Source organism: Vipera berus (assembly GCF_964194415.1).
Source record: "Vipera berus genome assembly, chromosome: 6".
NCBI lineage: Eukaryota > Metazoa > Chordata > Lepidosauria > Squamata > Viperidae > Vipera > Vipera berus.
The window spans coordinates 45,851,084-45,864,880 of NC_138208.1; the positions used below are offsets into that span (position 1 = coordinate 45,851,084).

At 33.9% G+C, this 13,797-nt stretch overlaps 1 protein-coding gene across 1 annotated transcript in view; it reads left to right on the forward strand.

The window, feature by feature from the left end:
- TRHDE (thyrotropin releasing hormone degrading enzyme) overlaps positions 1–13,797 on the forward strand; it is a gene marked incomplete at both ends in the record, with an annotated part of 263,817 nt that overhangs the window by 60,636 nt on the left and 189,384 nt on the right. Inside the window, 1 exon segment of the mRNA XM_081330257.1 lies at positions 924–1,050. Within this exon segment, the coding sequence (XP_081186383.1) occupies positions 924–1,050 (127 nt within the window).

Below are 13,797 nucleotides of genomic sequence, written 5' to 3' on the forward strand. Positions count from 1 at the left end.
CCATTTTGGTAATTCATGCAACAGTTACATCTGAAATATTACAAGTGAATGTATTGTCAAGATCTAAATTATATGAAAAAAATAAATAGATTTAGTAGATTGACCTCATTTTGAGAAGAAGGAAGAGTCTGGAATAGCATTTGATAGACTTTAGGAATATTATGTTGTACATATATAAACTTTTAGTTGTCTAAGATGGGGGTCCCCAACCCTCAGTCCATGGACTAGTACTGGGCCATGGCATGCCAGCAACTGGCACACACAAACAAGCAAAGCCCCATCCGTGAGATGCAGGCAGCACACAAAACCACATATCCTCCGGTCCATGGAAAAACCTCTCTCTATGGAACCGGTCCCTGGTGCCCAAAAGGTTGAGGACTTCTGGTCTCAGATAGCTTATTTTGCTCATCAAAAAGAACCATTACAAGGAATGGATGACTAATTATAATATTGAATTGGTCTCTTATTAATATCAAAGCTTGATTGGTGCTTCTAATTTACCAGGATCTTCTCTCCTATTAAGCCACTTTGACTTCCTTACAGAGGACAAAACCCCATTATACTAAAAATTTGTGCTTTTCAAAAAAAATGTAAGCAATATTCATATTTCATAAAACATAAATCAAAATCTGTGTAATTGGCAGGATATATTACAGTATATAATATATTACTACAGTTCTTATAGTGGGCAATTTTAATGTTGTTTACATTTAATTGTGAAAATGTATTATTACAATTAAATAATCTATCCTGATATGATAGAATTATGACAGAATGTACACATATGCATACACCTACACCTACACCTACACTTACACATACACACACATACACATACACATACAACCAATGCTTTGATCACTTCAGCAATCCTGAAAATATAATGACTGAGCTTTTATTTTGTTTTTTTTTGTTTCCAACAGGTACGATTGTATGCAAGACCTGATGCCATTAGAAGAGGATCCGGGGACTATGCTTTAAACATTACACGGAGATTAATTGAGTTCTATGAAGATTACTTCAAAATACCCTATTCCTTGCCAAAATTAGGTAGGTTTTTCCAGTTAAAACTGAGCTTTTCAAGAAGAATAAAATGGATTACTGTTGTTCTAGGTTGAAGAAAGTCAAAGTATAGTGTTTGGATCTTCACTTGTTTTGGAATCTATGGGGCCAAGATCTAGGAAACGTATTATTAGCAGACCTACAATACTATACTCTAATGCTCAACCCTAGGGATTTTAACTTCAAACCTTCCTTTTTTAAAGCACATATCTGCAAGGTACCACCATTCTTAACTTATGAGTAATGTTGTGGCAGACGTTACTCTGACTGGTAATGTTGCAAATGGACAGTTAATCATTTTATAAGATGTGGTTTACTGCTTTGTCATTTGTATTGTGCTTAAGTTTTCATAAACTTTTGTCATAACATTAGGCAGAAAAATCTACTAGCAATGTCAGAAAGCTAAAAATAAAACATATTATCTTTGTAATTTGCAGAAAGAAACTTATATTTAGAACTTTAGAAGTTTGGAAGACTAGTAGAATAAATGCAACTGTTTCATTTTTTATGATTCAATTAAATATAATCTTTCAGTATATTCTCTAGACAATCTTTCCCCGGGATCTTCCAGCTGTTTTGGGACTGTGATTCCTAGGCATACTATCTAGAAATTATAACTACTGCAATTGCATTACTTTAGCATCAAGTTATATTATTTGTTTAATGTGTTTTTCAAGGCACTTGCATTGTACATTTTCTGCATAACAAATTCATATACATAACAAATACAAATACATTTTTATTTAGGACATGATTCGAAATTGGCTGTCAGGATTTCTGATTCTTGCTTTTAATACCACACTATGGCAGAAATTCTTTTTGTTATACAGTATATATATTTGGTGCAAAGATCCTGCGCTTAAATTATTGTCTAGCATAGTCAAAATATATTTTACTCGTTTTAAGTTGACTTCTTGAACTTCATTAAAATTGTAATGAAGTTCAAGAAGTCATCTTCAAACTAGTTCAAAATGCTTGTCTTGTAAAAAATGTTCAAGTATGAATTCAAAATATAATTTCAAAGTTTTAAAGAATAAGCTTGGAAAATGGCAATTTGAAAAACTTCATAAAGCATGTTCCTCCAACCTGGAGTAGTCTAGATATTTGACATAGAATTGTCATCTTAAACAAACCAAGGACACCAACTTGGGAAAAAATAAACTTTCTTCATGAGTACATATGGCAATCAAGATTTAATAAATTATTTCTGGTCTGGAGATTGCAGTAATGATCCTTTTTGGATGTTGATTTTTCCCCCCAGTCATTTATATTTCATCAGTATTTTTTCTTGTGTCCTCCTCTTTTTCTTAAGTATGTAAGACGCAGTGGTGAGGTTTACAGTTTCAGAGTAACTTTTTTCAATCATTTATATTTCATCACTATTTCTTCTTGTGTCCTTCTACAGTATTTTCTTAAATAAGTATGTAGGAAGCAGTGGTGCAGTTTACAGTTTCAGAGTAATTTCTCTGCCTGTGTGGCATAGTAATTTCAATGTGGTTAAAATAAAAACAATTTATCTGAGAAGAATGAAATATTCATTTTTTTCCAAATTGAATAACATCATATGAAAGTAATGTGATTTGAAAATAGGAATTTTAATTATTGAAGCTTCCAAACCATTCACAACATTTCTCTATAAGCAAAAATGAAATGATGTAATTCACTTCTGAATTTTGTATCAAAAAGATATTTAGGTAGTGTTAAAAGGAAAGGCTAGAAACAATAGCAGTCTCAATAAATTAACGATAAATGATTACTTAATGTAAATATTCTATATTTATATGTAGAAAGTCAGTAGATTATCATGAATTTTCATTATTTGCAGTATGCATGTGGAATTTTCAAAAATTTGCATGCGGAGTAGTGAAAGCTGGCAGGGTGGAATTTATTTATTCTAAATAAATAAATGTGAAATTGCATAACGATATACTAACTAGCATGTTTTATATCAGTATTTGTTATAATACTTGTCATAAAGTGTTTATTTAAAATTTGACTAATGAAAATACTGTACTTATCAAATTATCTTTTATGGCTTCTTGCTCTTTGGTAGTCCTACGTATGACTGTCTGCATATATAATTATTTTGTATGTACAAAACACTGCTACTCAGGTTTTTTCAATTTAACAAAGCATGTGTGTGATTCCTTCACTACCCCATCATGAATAGAACACTCCCAACATATGAAAGAATAAAAGTGCACTTATATTTTATTTAAGTATTTAAGTATAATTAGATAAAACAGTATCTGTTCTGAAAATTCAGACATGTGAACAAAGTGATGGGTTGAAAGGTTAATTTGAAATCTGTGTAGCTTTGATGAATGACTAAAACGATATATTGCTAGAGTGTCTGTGGTCTCTTGAGAATATTCTGGAAATGCTTTAGCTACTCCGAGTGGGTTAAGTGCTTAAAGTAAAAACTGACCAAATCTTTGGAAGTATTTGAACCAAAGATTGTCTTCATTAGAGTTCTTTTATTCTTCAATATTTGAGTGCTCACCCTTGATTTAGGAGAGTAACACTTTCATGTAAGGCTGCTGGTGATTGCCTTTTTGTTAACTTAATAACTTCTCTTCTTGAGCAGAAATTATTATGACTTCTGGATGTCAGATTCTGATGGGAAATAATGACTACAGCTCTAAACCCTGATATCTAAGGACTATTAACTTAGTTCAGGTAGAACTTTAAGAATGTCTAAAATAATGTCCTCTAAACTATGGTTTGGATAAAGTGATGGGAGATCTCACAGTTTTTAGGAAAAGGTGAAATATATAGGTTGAGAAGGCCACATCCTTTCTATATTCACAGTTCAGTTGTGGACTCCATGCTTGTGGGTGCAGTATCAAATATCAAAAGAGTCTCCAGGCTAATATCTCACTTGATATTTTCTTTTGTTTTAAGAGGAAATATCACTGTATTCCCTTATACAAAGCTATACCTATGCATAGTTAGCCAGGCTGATAAACCCTCCTGTTTTTGTACAGAATATTTTCATGCTGTCCTGGGGAAAGATTGAGTTCTCCCTTCCACATCTGCAGTGGTTTCAAATAATAAGAATGGCAGCTATTGCTGCTTTATTTCATGCTAGGCAAAGAGATTGGCAGTAGGCCAATACACCACCAGTGATATCATTATACTGCACTGAAGGGGATGTATTTTTCTAAGTTATTCATGGCATGGTGAGGCTATTCTTCAATAAGTACCATGGATCCAGGATGAAAATGAAATTTTATTTCATATATGTTCAGTGTTAACTGAAATGTCTACATTCTTGCTTCAGTTTCTATAACAACTTTTCCTTTCTAATCCAAATGGTATTTGTTTTTAGTATTTTCTGGTACTTACAAAGAGCAACAAAGGAGCATCTGGCTGAGGGATTCCATATAACCATCTCCACAGGGGCATAAATGTTGCTGAAGAAGGTTTTATATTGTGCCCACCAGACTGGGGAGGGTGATGCATTCAATCTGGCCAAGATGAAGACCCAGTGAAATTTCAGAATTAGAATTATGGAGAGATAAGTTGATGACAGATGGCCATTTGAAAAAAGTCCATGAACAGTGGGATTTACACTGTTTAAAAATTAATATCCTAGATATTACTTAAGGTCACTTCTGGTACTTTCAAACCTAATGGACAATTAGCGCTTGTTAGTCAGATTGATTTAAAATGCTTTCTGCCATTAATATTTTCCATATGCATGTAAATTTAAAGTTTCATTCAGGATATGTAATCTAGTGGGTTTTTATTTTTAGTAGAAGTACCATAACTGACAAGTGTCAATGTTAATTCTTACAGATATAGAATTTCATGGAAATTTACCAAAGAAATATATGTCCTGTTTTTCAGTAGATGCGTTTACATATATTATCCAACTTTCCAACAGTAGAAATTGTTTTTTGAGGTTATAAGTTGGTCCAAAAAAGGGATATGAGTGGGACATTTGTGGAGTTGTTAGAGAAGAATTTAAATTATACAATGAATTCAAATGACATAAGGAATAAATCATTATTCTTCTGCTTCTAGTCACTCAGGTTAGCAACTTAAGTTAGTATATTTGTATTTTTAAATAATGTATGTATTTGACATATTATCCCTTATTTTTCCTTTCTTGGAGAAAATGCTTTATTACAATCTTGTTATTTAAAAACCATGAGTTATGAGCCTGCACAAAGCTCCATTAACCTTGAATTCTGGTTTGACTTCACGGTGTGACGGGCACAGGAAAACAGGACTCTGTCTTCTGTGTTTGATTTTGCCCCACTGGGGACCCTAAAACGGGTCGAAAGTTGCCTGGAAGAGGCAACAGAGAAGGAGGGGACCCTTGTTGATTGCGGGAGGGTGGTGGCCTTCCATTTGATCTGAGGAATCCCTCCAAACTAGTGGGGGAAAGACTGGCTACATTTGTGTGGCCAGTCAGAAGCTGCTGACAACCGAAGAAAATAAGCATTAACCAGGAACTTTTGAGCAACGTGGATGGAACTGGGTAAGACCCTATCCTCTCTTTATGACTTTAAAACTTTTTCCTGGGAGAAAACTGCCCAAAGCAAAGAATCCTCCTCAATGAGAGAGGGAAGGGGAATTTTCACCCCATCCCCTCAGGAAAAGAAAAGTGGCAAATTAAATGCTTGGTGGGAAACCGAGAAAATTACAAGATTAATTTGGAATCAACACACACACACACACACACACACACACACACACACACACATTTGAAATTTGGGGACTGAAAATGCTTTTGAGATTATTATTTTTTAAAGAGACTTAAAAAGCTTGTAATATAGGTTTGGATGTAAAAAGCTGGAAGATGGTGTCAATGAAATCTAGTGATGAGCTACAGCACTACAATTTATTATGGCCAAAGCAAACTTGGCTGGAAGCCCAGACTGAGTCTTCAGTAAGACTCTTGTGGTTTCAGAAACTTTCACTTTTGAAGACTGCAGCTGGGAAAAGGGTGGGAAAACCTCTTGGGCTGCTTATTTGTGTGGCAGAGAAACTGGCCTGCCTGGACTACAAATTTAAATACTAACTGACTTCTAGATCTGTGTAATGGAGCTATTACCCTATAGAAGAAACATGCATTATTGATTGAGATGATGGAATACTTTGGACTATAAACCTTTGATTGATGAAGAATTTTTAATTGCTCTTTTCTCTCTGGACAGAAAGGATGTTTTTCATTGGACAGAAAATTTTGAAAAATTGGAACTTTACTTATATTTCCTGAGTGGAGACTTAAGGATGGACTGAGAGGTGGGCTGGATAATTTAGAGTTCAAATGACAATTGACTGAAACTTTTTAAATCCCTAAATAGATTGGACTATAAAGACTACATAAAAAAACAAAATGGACGTTCCATACTTAGCTTCATATGGTAAAAAAACCATCCCTAACACCTGTTCCCAAAGTCCTCAGCTTGACATACCAACAAGAAAATGTTGATAAATTTCAGAAATAAATTCTTTCTATGTCAAAGTCAATACAAGAGACAATTGCCTTAGCTCATGATGAGACTAAAAATAACACAAAGGAGATAAAAAAACATTTTTTAAATCTAAATCTACAAACTCAGAAAATGAGTACAAAGAAGGAACTAGCAACCCAGAAAATAGAAGGAAAATCAGAGGAAGTAGACCCAAAGATGGAGGACCTAAAGAAAGGAACTAACAGTCAGACTCAGACAAACGTAGACGTACCAATAATATCAGAAATGGAAAAAATATCTTACCTGTCAAGATCTCAGAACACACTTGAGGATAAACAAGAAGAGCTGACTGAATGGAAGATAGAGCCATTAGGAGAATTGTGGGAATTGGAGAAGGAGGGAGGCTGTTTAATGAATATCAATGGGCTGATACTTTAATCAAATTGTTTTTCATATTCCAAACAATATACACAAAAATAGAGGAAGAATTACTTGATGATTCAAATGCATTGACTTGGAAAGTTAGTTGGCAAAGAAAGAAAGCTAGAGCAAGACTGAAGGAAACAGAAGCTTTGACCTATTAGAGGGGATGTTATATTACCAATCAGATGTTTGAACATGGCTGAGAATAGATAATGGTTAGAAATAGTATTATTATAACTAGAAAGATAGGATGTGTAACTAGAATATTATATTTTGGTATGAGAACGGAAATATGAAAATGCTAAGAAGGTTTGGGTAAGGGAAGCTTTTGGTTACCCAAATATAACTTATTATAAGAAATTATAAGCGATAGAGACATTTTGAACACTGATGGGAAATTATTTTTTTTAAAAAAGTGGGAAAAACAGGATATTAATTGAACAAATGATATTAAGTGCAAATGCAATTAAGATATATTTTGGTTAAAAGATATTTTAAACTGACATTATTGATATTATTAGGGAAATGTAACAAAGATGTTGATATTCAATTGTATATGTATTAACAACAATAAGAATTGTATTTGCCTAGTGTGAGAAAACGTGTAATACTGGAAGAAGAGAAAGCATTGGATGGTGTAATATTAGGCCTAGATTGAAGAAATTAATATGTACCACTGAATTACTAATGGACCCAGACAACATGTTGTTCATTAAGTATTTATGATTGTAAAACTAGAAAATTAATAAAATGTTGTTGTTAGTTGCGAAGTCATGTCCGACCCATCGCGACCCTATGGACAACGTTCCTCCAGGCTTTCCTGTTCTCTAAATATAAAAATATAAAATATTTATATATAAAAAGCTCCATTAACCTTCTAGACCTATAGAATCGTTTGGCAGGTTCCTTGCCCTAACATAGTAGTATCTGCAGGAACTCAGATTGCTTCTCCTGTAGTATCATGGCTCCTGGGTAAATTATGTAAAGATTTCCTTTCTTTTCTCACAAGTTTTTCAATTCATAAGTTCTCACGCTTTGAATTAAGACATTGCTTTTGTCTGCTATTCTGCAACTGAGGCAAAAAGAAAAGTCTGCTTTACATTGTTACAGGCAAACAAACAACCAAGCAATTCAAAAGAGCAATGATAGATTCTACTTGAGCTTAAACTTTCCTACCATTGCCATAATTTTATATGTTTCAGACATTTGTATACTACATTCTGCTAATAAGTAGATCCCACTTTTCTGGGTGAACACGTCAGTCAGCTGCCCATCATGTTTTTTCCTACTGAATCCCTCCACTTCTGGTTAATTTAAGATTAACTCACTAGAGGTATTCCTTTCATACCTCACTTCCTGATGTGTGCCTTGACTGCTAACACATCTACGTGTAGATGGAAAATAAATTTTCAAATCCTCTGCAGTCTTGCTACTGACTACTGCTATTATGAGGTTTACCAGCAATTTGACCTATTGCATTCTTATCACACAGTATATTGACAGTTGTGGTTTGTTCTGATGCTCCAAATTGCCTGTCAGCTTGACATCTGAGGTATCTTGAACGTTTATCCTTCCTTCAGAATAAATATTCCATTCATCTCTCACTTTTCTCTGAACTGCACAGCCTAACTATGCTCCAGCAGGAAGCAAACAACTCAGTCATAAATCAGGAATTCTTCTAATGGTTGCACTTGCTTTACTGTAAATCTGGCTTTACTTTTTTCTGAGCTGCAGGATATGAGACAGTAGCAGTATCATAAGTCTAAGTATCAAGACTCCAATAGGCAATCTGAGTATAACTGTGAAATTCCAAATCAGTGTTGGCAAATTCAGTCTAAAGGTTAAGAAATCGTGCAGTATGTACAATATATAGCTTCTATATAGATTGTTACATAAGTTGTTTAGTTGATTTAGAGTTCTTTCTAGAAAGTTTCTGGCTGGTTTCTTTTCACATAGATACATGTTCCTCACTTTTCTCCTCCACTTGGTTTCCATGAAGACTTTACCAGCATTTTACCTTTACTGCAGGCACTGTAGGGGAACAGGTGGCAAAACCTGGAGGCTGAGTTAAAAGAGGGATCAGCCTAGAATCCCTTGGTAGCCAGAAGTGGATTAAGTCCAACTCTCCCCTTGAATCCAGTTGACCCTACTCTGACTCCATGTAGATGCTAAATGTTAGTTGAAAGGATTCCTGTGCATAAACTGTTCAGTAATGAATCAGTTTAATTGGACTTTCATGTGTGGACTTGGTCTTTTGCATCTGACAGGCACCTTATCTCACTATTTTGTCCACCTTCTCTTCTAAGCTTTCTGATCTGAACCTATTTGTTTTATTTTTCTCAGTTTCTTTCATTATTTTATTAAATCTCAAACCACCACAACTAAGCCATTCTGTTGTTTCTTTCTTCTGTATCAATTGGCTGGTGCCATGTCCCTTTTTGAAAACAATCCATGTTTTCCCTAGATACCTGATAAAGACTAGATGCACTTTTGAGATAATAAAGAAATATAACAAGTTTTACAAATATTTCTTACGAATGTTGCAAATGAATAACCAATTGTAAGTTTGCATAATGCATGTGTTTAATGCATTTGGTCCAAACATTTGATCATACAGTACAGTACCACAGCTTAAATTAATAGTTGTTTGAGCTTGTGTTATAAAGCATTTTTATAGATTGTATGTAATATATCTTTTCAAATTATTTATGCACTATGAAGGTTATATTAAATCTGAGTTGTGAAGGTGAACTTCAGTTTCATAATTCTAAAACAAACATTTATTAAATATGATATGCCATCCAACTCCCAGGGACTCTGGATGGTTATAACAATACAATATACAAGGGTATGTAGGAATTGTTTTCATTCAGTAATAAAAATGAACTGAAAACTTTCATTTATAATGCAACTGAATAAAAATCCATAGGAAATTAGGTATTTTCATTTTGTATATCAGTTAACTTTTAAAACCTCGGTCTTTACAGCACACTTTTTTTAGTGATATAATAAGTATAAAAGAGTGGAATAGGAATTAAGCATAGTAAATGTTTGTAGAATTCTATAAATCTGTTAATAACATTATTTGCATTCAGAAACTCAGCGTTAAAGCAGTTGGCAGTCAAATAAGAAAAATAGTTGGATAAAGTGTTTGCTAGGCTTAATCCATCTTTTTTGTTTAAACCTCCCAAAGCCTGAAAAAAGGATGGAAGTATCCGTTCCACCTCCTCTCGTGATGTCATAATCACAGACATTATATTCATGGTGGAAAGGCCAAAAAATTGAAATTGAAAGAAAGGCCAAAAAATGTGTCTGACCACCGCATCATAATGTATGATTTCAAATTTTCAGTATTGGTTCCCTCAGGGGGCAACACAGGTATAAGAAGAAAACAGGAAATTTCATTATCTCAATAGAGATTACCTTTCTGCCATTAACAGGTAACAAGCAGCAGTAGTTTCTTCAGACTACAGTAGAGGAAGCAATGAAATATGAGGCTATTCCATTGCTGAATGACCTGGTATCTTTGGTTTTCTTCTCTTTGAATAGTTTCTGCCCCAGCAGAGTTCATTAGAAGAACTGTAACAACTACCTGACTTTACTTCTCTTCGTATTTCTTCTTCTCTTTATTTGGATTCTGTCTTTCAGGTTATGGAAGTCTGAGATCAGAGAGTGTATTTCTTTTAAAATTAATTAGTATTGCATTTTTTAAAAGCAATCCATCTTTTCAATTGAAATATGGTTTACAAAGGACTCCGATAAAGAATTAATATTCACATAACTGCTTTGGATAAAAGCCTGAACTGAAAAAAAATATTGAAATGGCCTTTGAGTGCCCAAGAGCTTTTGGGTGGGTGGGTGGGTGGGGGGTTATGTGGTGAATTTAAAATTTACCCTGTAAATCCAGTTTGATACTTATTCATGGTAACTGTAACAGAAAAGTCTAATTTGGGGTGTGGAAGGATTCTATATACTTTAAATTGATGCTTTATTTTTTTGATCAGGGCAAAGCTTTATTTGGGCTCTTTGATTAAGATGATTGTAGGAAAGAAACTACTCCAGCACATCTGAAGCAGTTTCAGTGCCTACATATCTAGAAGCTTAAACCTAACATCACAATTCTGATGAGATATTGAACAGTAAAAAGTTGAGTTTGGGTTTTATTATTACTATTGGTAGAGAAAGCAAGATATCTAAAATGTTCCAAAATAAGGCTCTGTATCTGAAGCAGAACAAATCTTTATGTATGCTCTATAATTCTCAGTGGGTATGATTTAGTATAAAATCATCATTTGGTTTTTGTTCATACAATTTATAGTGCAGTAATATCTAATATCCCCAAGGGACGTGGTGGCTCAGTGGGTTAGGATGCTGAGCTTGTCGATCAGATGGTCGGCAGTTTGGCGGGTCGAATCCCGAGTGCCTGTTACTCATCCCAGCTTCTGCCAACCTAGCATTTCAAAAGCACGTAAAAAATGCAAGTAGAAAAATAGGGACCACTACGGTGGGAAGGTAACAGCGTTCCGCGCGCCTTTGGCATTTAGTCATGCTGGCCACATGACTACGGAGGCGTCCTCAGACAAGCGCTGGCTCTTCAGCTTTGAAACGGAGATGAGCACTGGCCCCTATAGTTGGAAATGACTAGCACGCATGTGCAGGGAAACCTTTACCTTTACTTTACTAATATCTAATATTAATAGAAAAATTATACCAGCCTAAAGCTTATTGCTTTTGCATTTTCATCACAGCATTGCACTATTCTCTTTTGGAGTAAGCAAAGCTACTTAATATGCAGAAAAGGAATGAGAAGAGGATCACATGCAAACACAACTTTCTCAATCTTCCACTTTCTTTCAACAATATTCACTTTTCCTTCATGTAATTGTTCTGTGACTAGAACTTTATTCATCTTCTCTGAATAATCAAACTACCAGAACAATGTTTCTTTTATACTAGTCACAGACTCAAATTCAACTAATTGATTTCAATCTGAAGTCAATCTTAAATTGTGCTGCTTGTTGCCAAACTTGAAAACAGTATGGAGAAAAATATATTTGGACTGTATGCTTAGGAAATAAAAATGAAGCAGAAGAATGCTTAGCAACTTCTGCCAATCCTATGTCTTTTTACTATATCAAACAATGAAAATGACATTTATATACATGGACATCACCAGACTAAGGACCAAGAAATCAAATTAACTATATTATTGGTATAAGCAGGTGGAAGAACTGAGTTTTAATAGAAAAGATGGAACCAGGGGCTGAGTAATGAAAAGATCATAATCATGTGCAAGTCAAATTAAAACAACTGAACAAAGGCTAATAGTTCCCATGATATGATCTTGAGTATATACAATGTCCACCATTTTCAAGAAGTACATCAGAAATTGCTTGGAAATCCTGAACCTTATTGGTAGGGAATCAGAACAAATGAAATTGTTAAGTAGAAATGTGAAAAAAGACTTCAAAAGACCTAGAAACAGAAGAAAGCAAAATGAAGATTAGAACAAATACAGTAATGGAAATTGCTAAGAAGAGAAGAAACCAAAAGTAGAAACATCTGAGTAAGGAACGTAATAAGGAATTTCAGAGACCTCATAGAAGAGACAAATAAAATAACACCTGTAAAAACACAGAAGATGGAAAAACAAGGAAAATCTTCCCAAATATCTTTAAATTCCTCTAATTGGTATTCTAAAAGATGCTGATGGATAGATAGTATCTGATTATTAAAGATAATTTTTTTTAAAAGGAAAGTTTGTAAGAGTAGAGATGTTATTGTTCTAGAACATACTGGAGAAGATATTTCCTCTTTACAAGAATTTATAATATTAGAGGATGTCCTTATAGTAGCTCTTTGGTCATTACCAAGTCAGAAGGCTACAGGAGCAGAAGTACTAATTATTAAAAAGTGTACTGAATAGAACAGCACACTGGGGGTTTGGCTCATGTCTCAAGCTTGTGTTTGTTTATTTCATGTTGTGCTGAAATTAATTTTTAATCCAGTCTATCTTGTTTCATGAATTCTACTTTTTGACTTTCAGTGCAAATGGAGGATATCTCTGAAAGAAAAGTCTTATTATGGGTTCTCTTTCAATACTTAGTTTCAATGGGATTTCATAGAAATAAAATGACTTTAAGTGTGTCAAGATATTAACTCCAAAAGGATTTAAGCACTGTTAGTTAATTAATTTAGATTTTCTACTGGCAAATTATCTCTCTGATGTCATTGTTCTGAAAGAACAAACAGCCTTTATAGTGAATTATATCAACATTTTTCCGTCAGGTTACCTAAGGGAAAAGGTTATAACATTCCATTTCCTGAATACATCTGTTTATACAAAATGAGTCCAGTTGAGAAGATATGACGATGGCTTCTTGTTTTGTCTATATTGTAGATATACTCAAAGAAAAACTTTCTTTTTAAAATAAATATGCCAGACAGTTCTGATATTTTTTTATAACTTATCTTTTACCTGATAGAATTCTGCAATCTCTGATAGAAGCCTACATTTCCTGGCAACATTTGTATAATATGTCAACAATTGATCAAAGTAGCCTAACTAATTATATTGCTGTTACCTGTATATACAAATATAGAGCTGAAGTGTAAGGTCAGTCATGGTGATAATGTTCATGAGTCTGGCACCTCTAGGCTGTTGCTCATTCTGCCTTAGTCTAGAGCTGGCCCATATGGTTGGATGATGTTTTATTTTTTATTTTATTTTAATTAAATTTCTATACCGCCCTATTCCCGAAGGACTCAGGGCGGTTTACAGGGCAGAATAAAATACAATATAAAAATAATGTAGAATTAAAATACATTAAATTAATTAAGCCCAATTAAAACATTTAAAAAGCTAAAACCCCTTCAGTCCAGG